Below are 23,895 nucleotides of genomic sequence, written 5' to 3' on the forward strand. Positions count from 1 at the left end.
CAGATCACCCTAACTCAGCATGTGCTCGGCCTCTGGCTTTGTCTTTTAACCCCTTGCCTCGGGAGTCAAATCCAATTAATTAGAAACATGCCTTTTTTTGCAGTGTAGACAGTTGTAGTTTATAAGGTTAAGCATAAATGAGGCTTGGTGTGTAGGAGACAGTAAAACACTTCCACGAGGGAGGATGTTTGCTATTTGTGCTAGGCTGTAAATAATATACAAAACTCAGCTAAATGTTCATTCTCAGAGACACGACAAGCTTGTCTTGTTAACATGAGTTTTAATCCACTCTGAAAGGATAAAATTGTGTTGAGAGATAAAGGAAGCTATTGGTTTGTCATTCACTTTGAGCTGTCGCATTTCAGCTCTTTACAGCTCACTCGCTGTTATCTCTGGCCTTTAGACCATTGACTTTGCCAGTGAACCGCTTGCACGTTTATTATCAGTGATTCCATGACATTTCAAACGTAATTTATGGCTTCACAAGAGCCAATATTAACACAAGCTGTTGTAGAACAACAAGCAACATGAGAAATCATAAGCTGCTGATGATTCTCCTGGTTGAATATACTGTAAAATTTGGAACACCTGTTAATAATGTATCTGTACTTTAATAAATATACATTATTAGAAGAGTAGTTCACCCACTAGTGAACATTCTCTCATTTGCTGACCCTCAAGTTGTTCCAAGCTTGTACAGCACTTTCTTCAAAAGACAATATTTTGAAGAATGTTGGTAACCAATCAGTTACTGGTAGCCATTGACTTGACTAATAGTATGGAAAAGGTACTATGGAAATCAGAGGATTACAGCAACTGTTTGGTTACCAACATTTTGAGCTGATGTCATCTTTTGCGTTTAGCACAACAAAGAAATTAATATGGGTTTGGATCAACATGGGGGTGAGTAAATGATGACTTATGTTTTGTTTTTTAGTCAGCTATCTTTTCAAGGTGAATCTCTGCTCATATTTTACTCCAAAATCAAAATTAAGATATATAAATAAAGAAATAAAATATGTTTCCTAAACATTTCCCATTTGTGACCCTAGACCACAAAACCATAAGATAGTATTGATATATTTGTAGCAAAACCCTAAAATAAATTGTATGGGTTAAAATTATAGTTTTTTTTTTTTTTTTTTTTGCCAAAAATAATTTTCCATGAAGATATTTTGTAAATTTCCTAAAGTAAATATATCAACTTATTTTTTGATTCTTAATATATATTGCTAAGAACTTCATTTGGACAACTTCAAAGGTGATTTTTCTCAATATTTAGATTTTTTTTAGGTTGTATCTCTGCCAAATATTGTCCTATCCTAACCAACCAAACATCAGTGAAAAGCTTATTTATGCGTTTAGAGAAAAACGACCCTTATGATTGGTTTTGTGGTCCAGGGTCACATATGTATGATTGAGTTTTGTCATTATCCTCAGATGATCACCACTGAGAATAAAAAAAATAATAATAATTTTAATATTATTCCTTTCCTTCACTTTTAAAGGTGTCAAATACAAACTGGTCTTAAGACCAGCTGCATTGCTTAATAATTTCTCTTTGACATGCTGTGGTGTGATGGAAATTTGTGTTTAACACCCTCAGGCTGTCCATTAGTGGTGTTGTTACAGTCCAGTCAATCACTTGACAGAAGTCACCAAATGTACTGCCATGTTAAATGTCCATCAGCAGACCACTATTGACTAAATGTATTTTCTCTTTTGTTTTCCCAGAATGCCATGCAAATTGTGGGCTTCATGGAGGATGAGGTTCAGTCAATACTGGAGCTGGTGGCTGCTGTTCTCAAACTGGGAAATATCGAGTTCAAACCAGAGTCTCGTTGCAATGGCTACGATGAAAGTCGAGTCAAGGACAAGAACGGTGAGCGCTAAAGCATTCCCTGTCCAAAAACTTACATTACTTTTTAAAACTTCTGGGTTTGTAAAAGGAAGTACAACTTCCAGAAAGTGTGAATGATCCGAAATCACAATATTAGATGGAATGATATAAACATTTGCTATCATGGAAAACCAAATTATTATTAATTGTGAAACATGTACTGTGATTTTGTATGTAACAGTGCCTTCATCTACTCACCAGGTTGGTCACTACTGCCATCTGTTGATATATCAAGAGTTACTTACAGTATTAGCTTACAGTTGGTGGTACATGGTCAATCAACACCACACCAGCTTACTCGCATAACACTTGCATCCTATACCATTCATGCATAAGCCAATGATAAAATTGTTTGTTTTTATAAAGCCAGATATATGTGTCTGCTTGACTAACAAGAAATGTAGATAATATTATAAGCAGTGATAAAAGTGTCCTGTTATGTGCTAGAATTAATCTAAAACGATTTAAACTCTTTTCAAATTCCTCTATAATTATTAGTGTACAACATTTTAGTGAACATTAGGCACAGAGCTTGTATGTCAACTGCCCAAATATATGCGCTTGTTCTAGTAGTTTACTATGGCCAGAGCACTGGTCGGCCCAGACTAAACATCACAGTCCATGTCAACACCTCCATTTGTATTTATATACTACAGCGTCTGGTTTGTCTGCTGTGCTTAAACCCATTAGCAATAATGTTCTTTCCCCTGCCCTTTTGACCTAATAGCTACGGGCTGAAATGAGACAGACTGAGCTAGAATGGGATGAGGGGGTTGTATACCTGATGTCCAGATCCTCTCAAAACCCCTAGAGAGGAGCACTTTTAAAATACTCTTTAGCTTAAACTCCTTGAGAAGGGCTTAACATGTATCAGTCTTAACCTTGACCTCTAGATTCTAAAAGACGAAGAGACTTTGATCAGAATGATTGCTGTTTTTAAATTTAAAGACACCTATAGATGTTTTATGGAGTTTTTGTTGCTTTTTTCCTCCTACGTAAGAGTTGGTGGGTTTATGTTTATCTTTGGCAATTGGCAATTTTTTTTTAAATTACATAACACGCTGTCTAGTCTATCCATAAATAATTCTTTAATCTGATCTGCCTGGGTTTGTTTTGTATTTCCTGTCTCAGACCTGAAAGAGATGTGTGAGCTGCTGGGCATTGAGCAGTCCGTGCTGGAGAGAGCGTTCAGCTTCCGTACTGTGGAGGCCAAGATGGAGAAGGTGTCCACCACACTCAACGTGGCTCAGGTCAGCACATGTGCCCTCCTTGTTTCGCAGGTCAAACTCCATTTAAATGGGGGGAAGAATTAAGGTTCAATTCCAACTTTTTAAAATGCCACTGTGAAGATGTTCCTAATTTGCAAGTTCACTGGAGATGACGCTCCAAAAAAAACAAGGTCCCCAGAGTTCACAAACATCCAGCCAGATAGAATAAAAACAACTAGGAAAGTAAAGTTTGTCAAGTCAAAAATGGAATGGCTTTAAAAGCTTTGTGTGAATCCTCATGACTTTATTTATTTATGTATTAGCAATTTCTGAATTGTTCGAAATGTTTGCACGATAACTTAGAAAAGACAACCCACATTAGAACAGCCTGAAAGTCTGGCAGGTGTACCTTTGAGAGCTCTGTGAAGGGCATACATTGTAGAAAATTAGGTTTTGGGATATATATTTTAGTAGGAAATAAATAAATACAATGACTCTTAACCATACTTTGTACAATACCACTGTATCTTGTCAAGCTAACATCATAATTAGCGGTAGAATGATACTACAGGCCAAACCTCACTAAAGGCTGCTGGAATGCATGTGAATTCGAAGGCCTGATTACTGTAATAATAACAGTAAGTGGTCCAGTTAGCAAATGGCGATGCGTCTTTGGCACATCATCATGTTGTTAAGAGTTTAGCCACTAATTATTGATACATGATAGGCCTCAGAGCAATTGGATCAATGCCACATGATGAGTTTGAAAAACAATTTTGTCTTTACAAGTAGGATAATTTGGTTACAGCCATGAGACATGAAGGGAGTTGGAACTAGAGATTAATCAATATCTTTATGCTTGGGTAGATAATGTGTAATTGATTGTAATTTGAGACTTCTCCCATTTCAGGCCTATTATGCTCGCGATGCTCTTGCCAAAAACCTCTACAGCCGACTGTTCAGTTGGCTGGTGACCCGAATCAATGAAAGCATTAAGGTATGTCCCTTTGGATTTTCACTGAAAATGTTCGCTGTAAAGTTGCAGTCACATTAACTATGTTTCTGCCCTTTTATGAGCAAAAAAAGCTCTATTGTCAGAAGTGTAGTCAAATATGAAGTACAACTCTGACAGAAGTAATTTTCAAACCAAGAAGCTTTCTGTTGTTCATTTCATGTAACAAGCTTGTTGTGTTATCTTTCACCCTGACATGAAATTCCAGATTACGTGAAATGTATTTTGCCTAAATTTTGTCTTAAATTTGCCAAACAATAGTAAATGTGACCGAACCTTCAAAAAGCTTGAATCATACTCTGTAAAACTACTTGAGATGCTTATAACTGTTTTTATTTAGAGTGAGTTGGTTTCTGTCTTGTAACTCGCTTTATTTTTTGATCAGGCTCAAACCCAAACACACAAGAAAGTTATGGGAGTCCTGGATATTTATGGTTTTGAAATCTTTGAGGTGAGTGATTAGGTTTGGGATTTTGAAAATGATGTCTCATAAAATTCATGTCATCACCACCTGTTCATCTGTATCTAACACATCACAGTTCATGCAAAGGCAGGTTTCCACACACCCATACACTAACAACATTTTGAGATGATGATAAAGTATCAATCTGTATGCAATCTGGACTGACACATAGGATAGGCAATGTCGGTCCTGGAGTGTTGATGTTCTGCCGAGTTTCCATCCCTGGAAAAAAAAAAAAAAACTCACTTGGTCAGAGATTGTCTTACTATAGAGAGATGAGAGGGTCTGAACTACTTAATATTGGAGAAAGCATAATGGCTAACTTGTATTACATGTTCCTTAATAACCAATCACATTATAACCTTGACATCATTGAATTTTAGTCACAGTTATATGACACTCAGTCGCAGTTTACGGATACCATAGGAATGAATGAGATGTGCTGTAAGCTGAATTCCACCTGTAGCAAAAAGTCAGTGACTTCTCTTATAAAACAGCATTTTTTTTGTAGGAAACTTTAGAAATAGTTCAATCCAAAAGCACTGTTTAGTGTAAAACATGTTGAAGATTAATAGATAGGCTGTTGATTCATTAAATTATAAGCCGTTTCCTCTAAAAAGCTGTTTATTCAGCATAGAGAAGCCTATCCTCCATTGACATCCATTCACAAAAAACAGCCTCTGGTCTCCTTTCCCACGTACTGTGTTAGCATTCGCTATTACACTTTTTCGGCTAGTGGTTGCAGGCTTGCCTTCTAGCGGCTTTGACCTGGCTGTAGCTTTAGTGATCCTGAAGACCTTGATTAGCTTGTTCAGGTGTGGTTGATTAGGGTTGGATCTAAACTCTGCAGCACGCCGGCACTCAAGGAGCGACGTTGCCTATCCCTGCATTATTTTCTTAATCTTAATTATATGGCTGTAATGACTTTGTTGTTGTCAAACTGAATCCCACAAGTGTTTATCATAATAAACAAAACAGCTACTCAGGCCCAAACTGAAATCCATACTTTTGTTTATTAAATAGTTTAGCTAATTAAATCTCTTTAAAACTCTTAGCAGCACTATTTTGCAGAATTTCCCACCAAAAATTAGTTCTGTCTGGGCTGGTCAGGTTTGGTCTGGGCCTACTAATGTACCTTTCAGCCATTTTGGTTTACATTTGTCCATTGCATGTGTTCTGCTGTCTGACTGTATCACTCTCTCTTGACTGTTGTTTATGTTGTGGCCATGGAGACAGGATGGAGTAAGTAGACCTGCAGAGGAAATCCCACGGCGGTGTGCATGCTGCGATTTTTAGCACTTAATCCTAGTCTTAATTCTGCTCTTTTATCTCCGCAGCATAAGCCACTGCTAGAGCAAAACCCTGAAGTGTTTCCTAGTAGTATGACCTGTACGCTTGATGTTATAGAATTAGCTCCATTCATCCTGAACTCAGAAGATTTTCAAGGAAAAAGTTCACCTCAGAAAGGACTGTCATTTATTTATCACTCTCAAGTTGTTCCAAAACCATATCATATGGCTTCATAAGAGTTTGAATATAGTGTAATACAGACTATTTATATAGTTCTTTTATGGTGTTTTTGGAGCTTGAGGGTGATTTATCATGACACAATTTTCATTTTTAGGTGAAGTATTTCTTTAAGCTTAGCTGAAACCTGCCAAAGAGCTGCAGTGTTTTTTGAGCTTTTTGGGCTTCAGAAAATTTAAGAGTTGTTGAGGTTATTCTTTGAACAGGTTTACCTCATTACTCCAAGAACGCTGCAGCTCCAGGCTGACGTGCCAGTGCGGCCTGTCAGCAAAGGCTGCCAGGATAAAACTGGCATTTCCAAGTAAAACAATGAGTTGGTGCTTTTCAGCGTGCCATATGCTGCCTTTTGGAAGTGATTTTGGGCTTTTCCTCAAGCCAGGCCCATTGGAACTGATTGCAGTGGCTTTAGTTGCAGAAACTAACATGCAGTAGGATTGCTCTGAAGATTAAAAAAGAAGAGGATTGTTAATTCCTCAACCACAGCGTCATGGCTAAATAGTACAATCCTAACTGTTTATCATAAGCCAATGAGCATAACATTGAGCATTACTGTTGCATTAATTCAACAGTGGAGTTGGTTCACTGATTGGGGTTTAGCATGAGAAAGGGAAATGGTTAGTTTTTCTAACCCTGCATTTGCAACCCTGTGGGTGAAGAGGTTAAAGACTTCACCTCCATTAAAAGATGCAGATAAGATTATGCAGCCTTGATGTATATTGTACCATGTCACGCCTTCATTTAATCTCAGCTATAAAGACCTGTTTTGTAAGAGCAAACTTTGTTCAGGGTTATTTTACATGTGGTATACAAGTGATTTGCTATTAATTCTTTCAAGGCGGTACTCTACAATGATTTTAAACAGTTCTGTTTTGGTTCTGTAGGAGTTCTATCAAACGGCTATTAACAACTGCACTTGGATTTTCTCAGATTTCCCCATCACAATTTGGCAGCAAACCAGTATAAAGCTTGCTTAAAGTAGAGCATTGTTTTTGCACAGATTCAGTGGAACGCTTAGTTATAGATACTATTATATTGGGGAAAACAACAAACATTTAAAGATTTTCTAAAGTAGTCTTTATGACATTCCTTCCCAAAGTCTCCAAAGAAAGTGGCCAGAATTTCTAGCTTGTATCCAGCTTATAGAGGTACCTAGAGGAAGGTGTTTAGTAAAAAAAAAAAAAAAAAAACGTTGAGTGACTGTTGCTGTTTTAGTGCGCCAGTTTGCAGTGTGCTGTGGTTTAGTTTGCAGTGTACATTTTAATTATCAGTTATCATTTGGTCTGTGGATTCTCATTCATCCTTCTGTTCCTGCAGGACAACAGTTTCGAACAGTTCATCATCAACTACTGCAATGAGAAGCTCCAGCAAATCTTCATTGAGCTTACTCTCCGCGAAGAGCAGGAGGAGTATATCCGTGAGGTAAACAACAATAGTCTTCTTTCAACTTCTGTGTCTCTAACAGTTTTTGAATGAAGTTACCTTGTAAGGAAAGTGCTTTCGAACAGGTAATCATGTTTACTGATGTAGAACAAATTAATTTAAACATAATTAAGAAATATCTTGCTATAAATGGAATTGAAAGCAAAAAACAAACATTCATGAATTATTTAACTTCTGTCAACTACATTTTTGCCGTTATACATAGTACTGTGCAGTATTCAGTAGCAAGCCAGTGTTCTCGTCCAAAAGCCTTCCTCCTATCAATCCTTCTCCTTTTGCATTGTAATTGTGGGGACGGAAATGATCCCTCACTCCAGTCAGAGTAAACACAATTGTCCCTGAAGAGCTAGGAGCTCTGTTTGCTTTCAGAGCTCTGAGTATGTGCCCTGACGCTGCCGTGACCCCTGCACTGTGATATTACACTCTCTGGCTTCCCTCCAGTAGAGTGCATGGGAAAATACCGCTGTTCTGAAGACCGAGGAGGGACGCAGGGGTCTAGGGACCAGTCTGCCCCAATCCGCATTCCACATTCCCCATTTTTGAGCCCTCCTCCCGCATACATCTACCTCCTAGTTCGAGGAGCTTTCACACAGTCCAATTAGCCCACAGCTATTTTCCAGCTTGTTACATCCATTGCCTTGATTGGCTGTGATTTGTTGTTTAAATCCACTGGGTTCCATCTTTCTCTAATGGGCCGTAAATGGGTCTGCACTCCAGACCCTAAATATCACAGAAACGATCATGACATGGAACAACATGGACATCCAGCCATCTGCACTATATTCATTTGTTGAAATGCACAGCTGATCTGTATACGTTTATAGAGATCTTTGTTGTGTGTGGCAGTTTGGTTGGTAATTGACATACAGTTAACTGCAGTTTAAGTTTAAGTTTTTTACCTCTTTGGATATCTGTTCTCAGAGCTGGGTAGTAACTGATTACATGTAATCTAAATTATGTAATAAGATTCTAAAAATCAAGTACTTGTAATTAGAGTGTATTGCATTTTATAATGCCCGAAATCAGATTACAGCTTTTTATTGATTACATGATTACATATTATTCACACAACTACAGTTTTCATAATGCAATCTTTAATCGGTAATGGACTACAATCTGTAAGCAATCTACCCAGCTCTGTCTGTTGTGTTGTGTTCACGTATAGTAAAGCTTGTCTGCATGTTTCGTAAACCACTCAGGTTTGTCTGTTGACTCTACCGAATTAGTCCTAAGATACTGTTCTAGGAATATCCCTCTTTAGAAAGAGAAAATGGATGGAAAGTAAACAAAAAACAAATCTGTGATGTGCCTCTGTTATTGCCTGCAGGGTATTGAGTGGACAAACATTGAGTATTTCAACAACGCCATCATCTGTGACCTCATCGAGAATGTGAGTCTGTTTCTGATAATAGTTTTACAAGTATTGCTTTGAAACTGCATTCATATATAAAGCATTTCACAAGGTTTTTAATATATTGTATTTGATCTGATAACCATAACTCTTGTTTTCAGAACAAGAATGGGATTTTGGCCATGTTGGATGAGGAGTGTTTGAGGCCAGGCACAGTGACAGATGAGACTTTCCTAGACAAGTTGAACACCGTGTGTGCCAAACATCAGCATTTTGAGAGCAGACAGAGCAAAAACTCCAAGTTCCTCACAGACCACAGCCTACCACACAACTGCTTCCGCATCCAGCACTATGCTGGCAAGGTGAGACCATAAAGTTTCCCAATTTTCAATGTCCCCAAACATACCATTGCATTGCATCCAGATCTACAAAAGCAACCATCTTATCCACTGCAAAAAATGTAACTGGCCACATGCCCTTTATACATGCACAATTAGTTGAGTGTTCTTAGCCTTTAAACTGAGATATAGCTGTTCAAAATAACGAATACTAATGATGATGGGAGATCCTAGAGAGATCCAGCATAGACTAATCTAAGAGATTTGTTTGTAGAAATGCTTTCCAAACCACATTGTGTGTTTTCAGAAACAAGCACATGGTAAAGTTCTGGGCTGCCTTTCTCAAAAGCATTGCAAGCTAAGTTGATCGTAGAAACTATCGGTGGCAATGGTTCTACGATCTACTCAGGGTTACAGTGCTTTTGGGAAACGCAGTCCTGAGTTGTGTGTAAAGAAGAGTTATTGAACGTAATATTCTGTGTACACAGGTGCTGTATCGGGTGGAGGGATTTGTGGACAAAAACAATGACCTCCTCTACAGAGATTTATCCCAGGCCATGTACAAAGCCAATCACAGCCTGATAAAGATTCTCTTTCCTGAGGGAAACCCAGCTAAAGTGAACCTCAAGCGGCCCCCCACAGCTGGATCCCAGTTCAGAGGCTCAGTGGGGACGCTGATGAAGAACCTGCTGACCAAGAACCCCAACTATATCAGGTAACAGACTCTGACACTGACCTCATTATGACATAACCATTCAATTTTTCTGTTCAGTATTGTGAATATTGTTCATGTCTTTGTTTATCAGATGTATCAAACCCAATGACAAGAAAGCAGCCCACATTTTCACAGACTCACTAGTGTGTCACCAGGTGCGCTACTTGGGTCTGATGGAGAATGTGCGCGTAAGAAGGGCAGGTTATGCCTTTCGTCAGGCCTACGAGCCCTGCCTGGAGCGCTACAAGATGCTCTGCAAGCAGACCTGGCCCCACTGGAAGGGCCCAGCCAGGTTAGATCACCAATGTTCTTGTGTTGTTTTAAAGAAATCTTGCAGGCTTCACTCTTTTTCTGATGTCATTATACTGTCATCACATGAGATTAAGCAGTTCTTCCAATTACTGTACCTCCACCTGCGTGACCTTTTTTTATACTCATTCGTAGATATTTAAACATGCTGTTTCTTGTCTTAAATCTCCCTCCGTGCCTTTCAGGTTTAACGGTTACGTTAACACCGCTTGGCTACAGTTCTTTTTTAAATATACCTCTATCTGATAGCAAACATGCCAAGACAGAATTGGCCCTCATAACTGTGTCACTTTTGGACATTGAGTCATTTCACTAAATAGTTTGATAGGAGAATCTTTAGTGTTCATGGAGATTTTGAGTCGCACATCTTATGTTATCTTTCATTGGAATGTTATCATCGTCCCTGTGCCGACAGTGGCTAGACTATGTTTTACTTTTCTTTCAAATCACTCAGGCACTGTTTGTTATCATTCATGTGGTGCATGTTTCTGTGCTAAATCATACTGCACACCTTTACTTTGTTTTATTGTCTCCTCTACAACTTTTGTTGCTGTCCTTTCAGTGATGTGGGTGAATTCATTCCACAGTCTGAGACTACGTTGAAAATAACAGATTGTTTTTTTTAAACACTATTTGCAATCTTGATCACGTCATCCCAGAAAATGAGCATATTAGTAAAATACATAACTATAAGTCACTTTGCATAAAAGCATCTTCCAAAAGAATATTACAAAATAAAAACCTTTGGAGCCCTTGTCAGCTCAAGTGTTTCTCTTTTCAAAAGAATTCCTCTTCTTAAAAGACCAGGTGAATCTTTACTCAAATTGTTACTGTTTAGAAGCATTTTCAGTAGTGGTCTCAGACTTTTTGACCTACCAAAAAACTTTTTTGTAAATGGCATGATTGATTGACAACTAATGGCCTGTTTATCATCAGGGAGGGTGTTGAGGTTCTCCTCAAAGGTCTCCAGGTTCCTGCTGAGGAGTTTGCATATGGACGTTCAAAGGTCTTCATCAGGAACCCAAGAACGGTGAGTGAGTTATGATCATTGAGCCTGGTGAATATATCATTTTGGCTCCTTTCCAGTTCCAGCATGGCGGATAGCTTGGATTTGTAAGTTTGATATGAGGACTCAACAGGCCAATTCAAGTATTATGTATAGTCTCTTAAGGGTTTTGCAAGGCTTTTCAAGCAGGAAGTCATGTTCCTTCAGGCTTCTCTTGTATAATTAGTAGCAATTGCCTTCATGAAAGAAAGAAACGCAAACAGGCAGTCACACACATGGTTTCACTTATCCCCCCTCCACTGTTTGTCAGTTTGCATGGGAAACGAGACTCCAGCTGAGAGATTCCAGAGGAGCCCATGAATCCCCTCTACTGATGCCCGGGCGTCAGTCACCGATCTAGCACTGCGTAGCATTTATCTTATCCTTGTCCATTCCTCCTGCATAATCTTCCATCTCCAGATGTTTGTTCAAAGCCAGTGGAGTTAGAGATCATGTTTAACCTCTGTCCAGCCCTAATGTAGTGTAGCCATCATTCACCTCTTTTCCACTGAAATTTTGTTGGTGCCAGAGACATTGGTTGGATAAAGGATCTGCAAACTCACTCACCTGTAGTGTAATATGAGTCTAAAGGTAAATTCACTGATGTGACAGCATCTTTACTCTAGGTTAGAGAACTTATTTTAACTATTTGTTGAACTTATTTAGACTTATTCATTGATTACAATAAGAAACAGTTTAGTTTTGTGTTTTATGGCCTCTGACATAACTGGTACCTGGTTCAAGAAACCCAGCTGCTTTAAAAGGGCAAGAGACAATTTCTCTTGCCTAGAACTACCTTTCTGTGCTGAAAGCTCTAGATTGGTCACATGTGTGGAAGGTGGGAAAGGAGTAAACCATAGCTCCGCACTTTGGCCTTGTGTTGCTGTTTGCTAAATTTTGTGCAGGCCAATTTGGCAGACACTGTCAACAGCTACTTAATACGAGAGGATGCTGGTCCCACTATGGCTGGAATTTATTTTGCTGGTCTTGGCGATCATCACCATCAGAATCCTGCAGTGCATAAAAAGGACATCTTGTGGTCTCACAAATGTTCTCTCCATCAAATTTGTGGCTCTCACGGTCTTATCCTTGGGAATTTGAACATGTATCTTAGGCTTGCTCACATTGCGCACAAATCAGAGTTGTTTTTTAAATCCGATCTTGTTCAAATCCGAGACTGACTGTCTACCCTATCATTTTGCAAGTGATGAAATCTGATCTGTTCATTCAGACAGTGTTTATCTACATCAGTTGCTAAAGTAGAGCCCTGCACGGGCCTTAAATCTAAGCCCTAGCCCGGCCCTGGCCCGAAACGCACAGGCTGTAGCCCGGCCCGTGTCCGACAGCTTATCAAAAATTTTGGCCCGAGTCCGACCCGAAGCCCGTCTTTTTTTCCGCCAAACAGCTTATACTGTTACAGCCATTAAAATAGACCAGATTCGTATTTAATAGAAAGTTTATGTTTTTTCGTTTTGTTTTTTTTATCAGAACAATTTAGAGAAATGTTTGGAGTTTTTTGTTTGTTTGTTTGTTTGTTTTTTAAATGTAAGTTTTAGTTTTACATCGATATCCAAGCGGCATGTGGTCCACAGTGAGTTTACTCAATTTAACCTATATATCAAATCAACACTTGACTAGTCTACAATGCAATCCACAGATATAAAACAAACATCAATATATCACAATGTTAGATTTAAAGTTTATTATCACCATCTCAGAACAAAGGCATTTCAAACTGGGCAGGCAGCTCTGCTGCGCAAAACCGGAACATACAAAGTCGCAGTGGTAAAGTAAACGAATAATGAACAAATATATAAAGAATTAATAATAATATAGAAAACTTCAAAAACACAACTTTACCACGTGGCTGAAAATCTCTGTGCTGCGCAGAGTATGTAAGCGGAGTGGAGCGGCAACAATTTCCCACCGCGCTCCTTGCATTTAATAATCGCTCTGCTCCAGCTCCACTCCTCGCTCACTGAAATCAGAAACACCGCTCCGCGTCAAAAAATAAATAAATAAATAAGTATGTGTGAAATGTAACAGTCCTGTTCATAAAATATAATAAAATAACAGGAGATTTTCAAACATAGTGTGCAATATTTGTTCCGACCAGCGACCACAGCTGATAATTGTCAGCATTAAAAGAGTATTGCTGCTTTATCCAGTGCAAAGTTTGTAATGAAAATAATACGTTTTCGTCAGTTATTTTACCTACAGATCACACTATTTCTGATTTGAGTGATCCATCTCTATCAAGCTGAACATGTTTAACATATGATTTCCTGCTTAATGTGCAGTTTTATTATGGACCATTGGCATGAATTGTACTCATGATGGAGCGGTGGTGGAGCGCTCTTGAAGAGAGTGAAAATCATGACGCTCCGACTTTTAAAAAAATCCGCTCTTTCCTCCATTCAAAATCACACCGCTCCACTCCGCGCTCCGCTCATACTCTACTATGCACGAGTTAGGCATCACTGGCGCTTCCGGGGACGCACGCATTAAATCTCATTAAACTTTTTATTTTTTTTCTAAAGCAGGCCCGAAGCCCGATATGCGTGCAAGTTATGACGTGAAAATTGGCCCGAAGCCCGGCCCTAGGGGCAAAAAAAAGTCGGGCCCCGACGGGCTCGGGCTCAAATGCAGGGCTCTATGCTAAAGTAATGTCGTAGCCATCAGCACAATGCCAGCAGCTGAAAGTATGGAAAGAGAAGACGGAAAACTTTTTTGTAATGTCTTGGCTTGTGTCCACCATTGCATCTCAGTGCTGTGCTGAGATGCATCAGCAATGAAGGACTTTCTACACATTAATGCATATGTTGTGTTTAAAATTAGATGGGGTTTATGTCAGGTTTGTGAAAGTTTGATTTTGTGTTTGATATTGATTTCTCCAAACTACTTTTTTTCTTCAGCTCTTCTTCTTGGAAGAGAAGAGGAGGCAATGCCTAGAAGATTTGGCAACTCTCATCCAGAAGATCTACCGTGGTTGGAAGTGCCGTACTCACTTTCTCTTGATGAAGAAGAGTCAGGTGGTGGTGGCCGCCTGGTACCGAAGATTTGCGGTGAGCACCATTCACTACACCTGCCATAGAAAGCATTGATTCTGGGATCAGAAGCAGAACTTTTTTTAAACTCAAGATTGCTGGTTGTTTTTGATTATAGCAACAAAAGAAGTACCAGAAGATCAGATTCTCTACCTTAGTGGTTCAGTCATTCATCCGAGGATGGAAGGTAGGTTTTAGATGCACTGCATGTCATTTCCTTTAGCAAACAAAGGGCTTTCCTTACTGTGTATACCACTTTTCACAGGCCCGGAAGATTTTGCGTGAGCTGAAACACAAGAAGCGGTGCGAAATGGCCGTCACAACTATTTCAGCATTCTGGCATGGAACTCAGGTACTGAACACAGTTTCTTGTTGGATAAGTAGGTGAAATGGTGCATTGTGGGGATAGCTTTTCAACACTGGAGGTTCTCCACTGCTTTTGCTTTGTTTTTCCTCTAGTCCTAATTTCACTTTTGCTTTTTGCTTTTATGCGACTTACTCTTTTCAATCACTCTCTTCTTGTCATATCTCGGGCTTTAACCTTTGCCATCCTGTCTCTGCCTCCACGTGGCCCTCCTCTGCTAACATCCGCAGGCTCGCTGGGAACTGCGGCGTCTTAAGGAGGAGGCACGGAATAAACACGCCGTGTCTGTCATTTGGGCAGCTTGGCTTGGAACTAAGGTATTTAACGAGCCTGCGAAACGTAGTCATCTCCCATCCCGCCTCACCCAAGCTGTGAATGACATCCCCTTTTGTTTGCGTGTGACTAACTGCTTTATCATCTTGTAGGTAGCATCTTTTGAGAAATAATTGGGAAATATTAACACATTGCTCTTTTGCTGACATGGTGGTGGCAGATGGTGAAACATCTGTATCTAAATATGATAATGTGTATGAACTTGAGTGCATGTAATCTTATGTTCTTAACACTAACCTTTTTTTCAGCTTCTGCTTTACAACCCCTAACAATATTTAAATGTTTCATGACTGCTTTATATTTGTTTTGGAACTGTGACATGCTTTCATGTTTTAAAGTTTCAAGACTATTCTGACTTTTGATCTGCTGCACTTTTTTATTTTGCCTTCATAAGCTTTGAAGTCCTCATATTAACTTTATACATTCTCAGTCAAAGCTGGTCAGAATTCAGCATTTAAGCGTTTTGAATTTGAATGGTATTGGCCTCACCCCAACTGTGATTAATAACAACAGTTTGAAGAATTATAGTTATTATAATTCAAAGATGATCAACACAGTCACACAACAGAGAAATTTAATAAGTCAAAATGACACAAGTGCTGAAACAAAACATGGAAAATATGTCATTACTTTTAGAGTAATTATGCCACAGTAGAATCAATCAAAACTTTTTTTAATGAAAATTATTAGACATATTTCTAGGACACAGATAGAATAAACAGCCATGACAACATTTATAAAATTATGTGAGAGAGCAGCAAAAAATGTCCAGCTGTTTTCTAACAATTAAAGGTTGTATCAGCGATTTCTAGCCTGAAACATAAAGTGTCAATTTCAGCTGAGCTTTCTTCACGATCCGCTCGCTGCCTGCCCCATAAATTGTCTGTGAAAAAACCGCGTCTCTCTGGTCAGCCTAGGGTCCGAGATATGCCAAAAAAACAATCGGCACAACCAACCTTTCCACAGATAAACAAACAGTGTTCCAACCAATCAGCGTCAGGGGTTTGGTGTTGTGGACTTTCGCTCCGCCTCCCTCACATCCCAGCACCAGTAGGAAAGTCCACAACACCAAACCCCTGACGCTGATTGGTTGGAACACTGTTTGTTTATCTGTGGAAAGGTTGGTAGTGCCGATTGTTTTTTTTTGGCATATCTCGGACCCTAGGCTGACCAGAGAGACGCGTTTTTTTCACAGACAATTTATGGGGCAGGCAGCGAGCGGATCGTGAAGAAAGCTCAGCTGAAATTGACACTTTATGTTTTAGGCTAGAAATCGCTGATACAACCTTTAACATAAATCATTTAAATTAAACTGCATTCTCTGATAAGTACTAGCAAATGTTATCTAACACGGAAGCCATTTGTTTTTAAAAAAGTGACTGATGTGTGTCCTGGCTTGCTGTGTGGTAATTTCTCTTACTTGCAACAATAAAAGATATATGCTGATGTACAGTTGAAGTCCAACGTTTACATACACCCGGCAAAATGTTAATTATTTTACCAAAATAAGAGGGATCATACAAAATGCATGTTATTTATTCAGTACTGACCTGAATAAGATCATAAGACATTTACATATAGTCCACAAGAGAAAATAGTAGTTGAATTTATAAAAATGACCCCGTTCAAAAGTTTACATACACTTGATCCTTAATACTGTTTTTACCTGAATAAAATTTGTTTTGTTTAGTGATAGTTGTTCATGACTCCCTTGTCTTGAATACTTAAACTGCCCACTGATCTTAAGAAAAATCCTCAGGTCCCACAAATGTGGTTTTTCAGCATTTTTGTGTATTTGAAACCTTTTCAACAATGACTGTATGATTTTGAGAACCATCTTTTCACACTGACGACAACTGAGGGACTCATATGCAACTATTACAGAAGGTTCAAATGCTCACTGATGCTCCAGAAGGAAAAGCCATATATTAAGAGCCAGGGGTATAAACTTTTGAACAGAATAAAGATGTGTAAATTGTTCTTATTTTGCCTAAATATTATAATTTTTCATTTAGTACTGCCCTTCAGAAACTACAGAAGATACTTGCATGTTTCCAAGACAAAATAAATGAAATTCACCCTGATCTTCAAATTCAAAAACTGCATTGTGTTTCCTTCTGGAGCATCATTAAGCGTTTGAACCTTCTGTAATAGTTGCATATGAGTCCCTTAGTTGTCCTCAGTGTGAAAGATAGATCTTATAATCATACAGTCATTGTTGGAAAAAGTCACAAGTTATTTTAACAAGAGTAGTACATTTGGCATGTTTTTTTTAGCTGAAAATGTACTGATTTACAACTCTCGTGTCTTTAACATCTGTTCTTAATACCTTTCCAACTTCCTCCTCTTCGTTTTCTTAAAACAAAATGCCACACTGAACAGGCTCGGAGAGAACTGCGGCGCTTAAAGCATGAAGCTCGCAGTAAACAGGCCGTGTCTGTCATTTGGGCCTCCTGGCAAGGAACTAAGGTATTCACCACCTACGTCTGTGTGGCATCCCGTCCTCCATTTAACCCATCTCACACCTCCATATGTACCTGAGGTGGATCATGACCCATTTTCCCTGAGCTCATCCCATCCGTTGTGCATGCCGACACATTCAGGACCCCACAGCATGAATCATACTTGCACTATTGTAGCCGATTGTTAAAAAAACAAAAATAGATGAATGGGTAGCAGAGGATGGGAACAGGGAGAGGAAGGTCGGCGCGTGTTGCGTTGGGGGCCGAACTGAATGTGATCTTTTAAGCCTCTTTCCTCTGACTGCCGATGGATTAAAGCTCATCCAGACGGGCACCCTGCAGGCCGATTCCCACGCAGAAAGCTGGCATGATAGCCGGCATGACCTCTGTCCATACCAACTGCCCCATTTTATTAAGCACTCCCTAGGAGTGAGTCTGGACCCCATGTGTTTGGTCATATCTTGCAATATCCAGTAAGGGCATAGATCAGGGATATGCAAGAGTTTTCTTTTTTTTTTTTTTTTTTTTTTTTTTTACAGAAAATTGTAAGTTTTAGATATAAATTAGGTTTATGGTTTTCTGTTTTAGTTTTGTTTTTTAGTCAATTTTACTTCTAATATTTTAAAGGGTTAGTTCACCCAAAAATGAAAAGTAGCCCATTATTTACTCACTCTCAAGGCATTCTAGGTGTATATGATTTTCTTCTTTCAGTGAAAGCCAATCTGAGTTATATTAAAAATAGTTCTGGCTCCTCCAAGCTTTATAATGGCAATGGGTGGGTGTTTCTCTTCAGTAGTCCAAAAGAAGTCAAATAAAGCACATCCATCCATAATAAAACAGTGCCTCACACAGTTCCAGGGGGTGAATAAAAGCCTCCTGTAGTGAATCAATGTGTTTTTGTAAGTAAAATATCCGTATTCATCCTCCGGGCAGATGACGTAAGCATTGCGCATGCGCCTGTAAGGGTTGTGAAAAACATTTGTTAACAGGAGCAAAGGAAGCAAACTTTCCCTACTTTAGCAGAGGAAACCCAGTCTCCTCTTGGCTTATATCAAAATCATCCAACAATTTTCTTTACAAAGTCTTGTTTTGTACTTCTAATTTGTGGCCATTTTTTTTGTCACTTCTGAGCGGCGTATGTCCTACGTCATCCAACCGAAACAGCTTCCGTGTACAACAGTTAGTGCAAGCTAGAGAAAAGTAATTATTACGTTTTAAATATGGATATTTTTCTCACAAAAACGCTTTAATTTGCTACAGGAGGCTTTTATTTACCCCCGGGAGCCCCCATCCATTTTTATTATGGATGATTTTATTGGACTTGTTTTAGACTGTTGAAGACAAACACCCGCACATTGCCATTTATAAAGCTTGGAAGAGCCTCTGATTGTATTCGTCTAAAGGAAGGAAGTCATATACTCCTAGGATGCCTTGAGGATGAGTAAACAATGGGCTAATTTTTATTTTTGGGTGAACTAACCCTTTAAGCTGTCAGAGTTATTATTTAAATTTACAATTTTACATTTTATAATTATTGCACTTGCCTTGATTGTTGCTTATTTCATTTATAATGAATTTTTTAATCCAGAGGCCGGATTTGGCCTTTGGGCTGGACGTTGAGTATCCCTGGTGTATATTTTATCTATAGATGAGAAAAGTCATCTCATTCCATTCACAAGCCCATGTGAATTTCTCTTTGCATGCTGGGATTGCACTGCACTTTTGTTTCCTCCCACCCCATCTGAGTGGCCTTTGCCTTGTTGAGGTTGCTGTGGCTTGTTTTATTGTGTGTTTGTGTGGTGTGCGCCATAAGAGGGCAGTTGTACTCTTACTATCTTTTTATTGCTTTTTGTTCTCGGTCATGTTTTGTTAACCCCATGAAAAGAAATGTGCTCTCCACAGGAAAACCTCAACAATGTACATCTGTCTTAACCAACAGCAAACACAGTTTCAATTCCAGCCAGTAATGGTGTGTGATGTGTGGATCTGGTGTTATGCTGCTCCTTCTTGCTCCGCTTTTCACAAATATTTCCCTCCTTTCTACATTATCCCCCTTCTTCCTCCCTCTTTCACAGGCACGTAGAGAGCTGAAACGCTTGAAGGAGGAAGCCAGGCGTAAACACGCCGTCGCTGTCATATGGGCCTACTGGTTGGGACTAAAGGTATCGTCCAACCATTTGCCAGGCATTAGAGTCTTGCAGAAATGAGTAGAATGCATGCACCTAACCAGCAGCCTCTGTGTCGCATATCCAGCTTCTCTGCTGTGTACTAACAATATAATCTAACCCCAGAGTTTGATTCCACAGGTCCATTAGCATCCAAGGCAGTGATGTGCGTTAGTGTTGTCATAAGCGAGGGCAAAACATGCCACGAGGGTTTAGATACTAGATGTGTCTCCATAAAGCAGAATCAAATCTGTTCTCATAATCCAGGGCTTTAGAAAAGCTTCCTCCCGAGAGTTTAGAGGCAGATGCTTTTCCTTCTGTATTCCTAAAGACTGGCACTGGGCAAAATAGCTGTAAGCATGACACTGCGCAGACTACCTGATGATACGTCTGTGTTTGTCAGGGGTGATTGCAGGGTCATTGGTTGGATTGTTTTAGGGGGACCATTCTTTAAAATTGCATTTGTAATTTATAAATCTGATAATTTATCATTGATGACTACATGGTTTTTATTCATTTCCATGACTTTTCCAGATCTAGAAACCACACTTTTAAATTCAATCAACTTATTTCATTTAATTTAAACCTTGTTTTGTCTTATTTTAAATCTTTTTAAGAATTTATTAACCACCTAAAGTAACTTTGTACTATTACAAAATACAACTTGATTCAAGTGTTTTTTTATTCAGACCTTAGAGGGAATCTGACCAAAGTCAACACAGTTTCTGCATAACAGAAAATCCATTATGACATGATTTAAGTGAGCTGCTTGCAAAATGAGCTACAGGATAAGCCAGGCTTTATGCCAAAAGTTTGCCTTGCGTGATGACATCTGAATTACAGAGCAGAATTGCATGAATTTATTAATGACTAAAACTTTGCTCTAGTAGCCCAACCCTAGAAGAGCCAAGTTTGTAACTGTTTCTGTTTGCCTGTCCTGTCTGCATGCCACTTCTAACGTTCTGCTGGCTTTTACAGACATTGTTTTGTCTCCACTGTTGTTGTTGTTTTATAAGTGTTTTTTGCTGTCATTACTTTTTTTCCATGTAGGGGTCTTAAGGGTGACTTCTGACTTTACAGGTTCTGTAAAGCTGTAAAGTTGTTTTGATCACAACATCAGTTCTCTTTTGTCTTTGCTTTCCAGTGTGCTGCTCTTTAGGTGTTAAAACCCTGTTTGTCACAAACCACTTGTCTGTCCTGACAGTGTCCTGTCCCATTCCTGCTGTCATCACTTTAAAGAACACTTTAAATGCAAAGAGGTGACTAATTAAACCCACTTTTTCACAGGTCCGTCGGGAATACAGAAAGTTCTTCAGAGCTAATGCTGGCAAGAAGATCTATAACTTCACTATCCAGAGAATCGTAAGTCACTTAAGTAGCTGATTTGCCTATAATTTTTCTTAATCATCTAGTCATCCAGAAAAGCAGTCTTTCTTGTTAGAGGGTCACTGTTTAACTTGTGTGAATCACCACAAGCTGTGCAGGTCTTTGCAGTTTCTTGCAAGTCCATTTAATGGAGAGCACGATTTGCTTGTTACATACTTTGTAAGGCCAAAGCTCCTGCTTCACCAACTATACCAAGCTAATGACACAGCATGTATCCAAACACATTGGTCAGTGCAAAAAGTAACCAACTAGTTGGTGCTACCCCTAGGAACTTCTATGTTATTCATCAACATTCTCCTGAGAAGAAAGAAAATACTCCCTTAAGCAACTAATATGAGTTTTTTCTGTACAGATGCAGAAGTACTTCCTGGGATTGAAGAAGACGATGCCTTCCATGTCACCAATTGATAAGACCTGGCCAGTTCGCCCCTACCGTTTCCTGGATGGGACGCATCAAGAGCTCAGGAGGATTTTTCATCTGTGGAGGGTTTGTGTCTATAGACAGATCTATATATATCTACAATTAACTGTTGAGACCTTTGTCATTCCTGATATTAAATGAATCTATCCTTGTTGTGTTTTTCAATTAGTGTAAGAAATACCGCAGCCAGTTCACAAAAGAGAAGAAGGCTACCTACGAGGAGAAGCTTGCGGCTAGTGAACTTTTCAAAGATAAGAAGGCCTTGTATCCTAGCAGGTAGGAGAAGTTGTTCACCTAATATTTCCAAGCAGTTCCTATATATACGTTTTTTGTGTAAATAATTTTTTGTCATAACACACATCTTCTGTTTACAGTGTGGGACAGCCTTTCAAAGGAGACTATGTGGAGATAACAAAAAACCCAAAGTACCAGAAACTGAACAGCTATGTAGAGGATAAAGTTCTGCTTGCAGATGTGGTCAGCAAAATCAACCGTGCCAATGGCAAGGTGAGTACAATTAGCTCTATGCCAGTAAAATCGACCTTAATGACTTAAACACACTCTGTGGTAGAACACATGAACAACTAAACTTGCAGATTTTGGTTGATCGTCCAAAAGCAAAACATCTTTATGTTTGCACAAAGAGAGCATATAATACAGTATGGCAGACGTTTTAGGAAAGGGGAACAAATTTAAATAGCGCTTGTTAATTCCTTATGACAAATAACACTCATTTCTCACCTCCTTGTTTAGTTTTCTCTATTAAATGCAAAGACTACATACATGTAGCCAAATGTACCTTTACTTCAAAGCAAAGATCAGCAAGTGTGTCAACTTATGAAGCTATATTTTGTTTCATGGACAAAGTGGTGTGCATGGGTAAAAGGGATAGTTTACCCAAAAATGAAAATTATGTCATTAATTACTCGCCCTCATATCGTTCCAAACCTGCAAGACCTTCAATTATCTTCAGAACACAAATTAAGATATTTTTGATGAAATTCAACAGCTTTTTGACCTTGCCTAGACAGCAATGCAGCTACCATGATCAAGGTCCAGAAAGGTAAAAGAGGATATTGTTAAATATATAGTCCACGTGACATCAGTGGTTCAACCGTAATTTTATGTAGCTACGAGAACACTTTTTGTGCGTTCTTGTTTACAAGCAGAGGAATGCCAACAATGTCCTCGCTACCTTTCTGGGCCTTGGATGTGGTAGTTGTGTTGCTCTCTATATAAGGTCAGAAAGTTCTCCAATTTTATCAAAAATATCTTAATTTGTGTTCCAAAGATGAACGAAGGTCTTACGGGTTTGAAACGACATGAGGGTGAGTAATTAATGACAGAATTTTCATTTTTGGGTGAACTAACCCTTTAAGTAATCGCCATCGTAAGGTCAATTGAGGTTCTGTCAGCGTAAACCTAGTCTCGTGTAGCCAGACCTTCAGATTGACGGCTAAAGGTCTGGAATTCATGGCAGCTTTCATTGGCCAAGGCCCGCCCATAAGGCCGTTTGACCGACATGTCAAACAATCAATCACAGTTAGTTTCGTTCAGCGTCACGTTTTGGTGCGTGGAAATGCCCCCACAACAACAGACTGGCATGCAACAAGTCTGTCATTGAAATAACCAGCATTTAAAGTTAAATAGGAAAAGGGAGAACAAGCCAGTAATTTGTTCGCGAACGTCGCAGATGTGTATAACAACAATGGCGTCTGCATAAGCACCTTTTAGCAAAACGCAAGTAAATCAGTCTGCGCTTTGTTTCCTGGCGGACCGAAAATAAACGCGACACTCGCGCCTCCCGGAAATCCGGTCAATTTCAACTAATCAGATGACGACTTCGACATTCCTGAAGTGTTTCCAGTTAAGTGTACCATATGCATCAGACGTTTAGCCAACGTTCCGTGGGCGTGACATCTGAGGCTGAAGCTAGCGTAAACCCTACCTTTAAAGTCCACTTCTTTATTTTTAGGGAGCTCCAAGAATTTTCCTCCTGACCAAGAAGAGCTTGGTTCTGGCTGATCAGAAGACCGGCCAGGTGAAGGCCAGCGTTCCCCTGCTGGACCTTAGCAGTGTTTCTGTGAGCACACAGAGCGATGGCTTTTTCGCCCTCAAGCTCAAAGAGGTATGACATAAAAGAACTCATCTCATGTAGTGAGATGTCCATGTGAGTTAGGACCACTATTGACTGTGCTCTCTCTTTAGGGTTCTACGTCTGCAGCCAAAGGTGACTTCCTGCTAAGCAGTGATCGACTGATTGAGATTATCACCAAACTTCATCGCACTAGTGCTGCTTCAGCTGACAGAAATCAGATCAGTATCGATATTTCAGATGAGTAAGTGTCCATCATTTCTGTGCATCTTGTATCCTCTTGTTTCCTTAGTCCTTGTGGCTTAACTTACTCT

The 23,895-nt window shown here is 39.3% G+C and overlaps 1 protein-coding gene across 5 annotated transcripts in view; it reads left to right on the forward strand.

Annotated features, from left to right (window-relative positions):
* myo1b (myosin IB) overlaps window positions 1–23,895 on the forward strand; it is an 88,984-nt gene that overhangs the window by 62,999 nt on the left and 2,090 nt on the right. Inside the window, exons 10-31 of one of the 5 annotated variants that reach the window (XM_073845190.1) lie at window positions 1,735–1,882; window positions 3,032–3,150; window positions 4,019–4,105; window positions 4,506–4,571; window positions 7,425–7,529; window positions 8,878–8,940; window positions 9,063–9,263; window positions 9,728–9,954; window positions 10,046–10,246; window positions 11,200–11,293; window positions 14,224–14,373; window positions 14,474–14,542; window positions 14,621–14,707; window positions 14,950–15,036; window positions 17,435–17,521; window positions 19,590–19,676; window positions 20,967–21,041; window positions 21,418–21,552; window positions 21,656–21,762; window positions 21,861–21,993; window positions 23,462–23,614; window positions 23,695–23,825. In XM_073845190.1, coding sequence (XP_073701291.1) covers window positions 1,735–1,882; window positions 3,032–3,150; window positions 4,019–4,105; window positions 4,506–4,571; window positions 7,425–7,529; window positions 8,878–8,940; window positions 9,063–9,263; window positions 9,728–9,954; window positions 10,046–10,246; window positions 11,200–11,293; window positions 14,224–14,373; window positions 14,474–14,542; window positions 14,621–14,707; window positions 14,950–15,036; window positions 17,435–17,521; window positions 19,590–19,676; window positions 20,967–21,041; window positions 21,418–21,552; window positions 21,656–21,762; window positions 21,861–21,993; window positions 23,462–23,614; window positions 23,695–23,825 — 2,612 coding nt within the window. The remainder of the gene's footprint in view (window positions 1–1,734; window positions 1,883–3,031; window positions 3,151–4,018; window positions 4,106–4,505; window positions 4,572–7,424; window positions 7,530–8,877; window positions 8,941–9,062; window positions 9,264–9,727; window positions 9,955–10,045; window positions 10,247–11,199; window positions 11,294–14,223; window positions 14,374–14,473; window positions 14,543–14,620; window positions 14,708–14,949; window positions 15,037–17,434; window positions 17,522–19,589; window positions 19,677–20,966; window positions 21,042–21,417; window positions 21,553–21,655; window positions 21,763–21,860; window positions 21,994–23,461; window positions 23,615–23,694; window positions 23,826–23,895) is intronic. The other 4 variants (XM_073845191.1, XM_073845192.1, XM_073845193.1 and 1 more) reach the window with 4 other exon arrangements.

The sequence above is a fragment of the Garra rufa genome, chromosome 8 (assembly GCF_049309525.1).
Source record: "Garra rufa chromosome 8, GarRuf1.0, whole genome shotgun sequence".
NCBI lineage: Eukaryota > Metazoa > Chordata > Actinopteri > Cypriniformes > Cyprinidae > Garra > Garra rufa.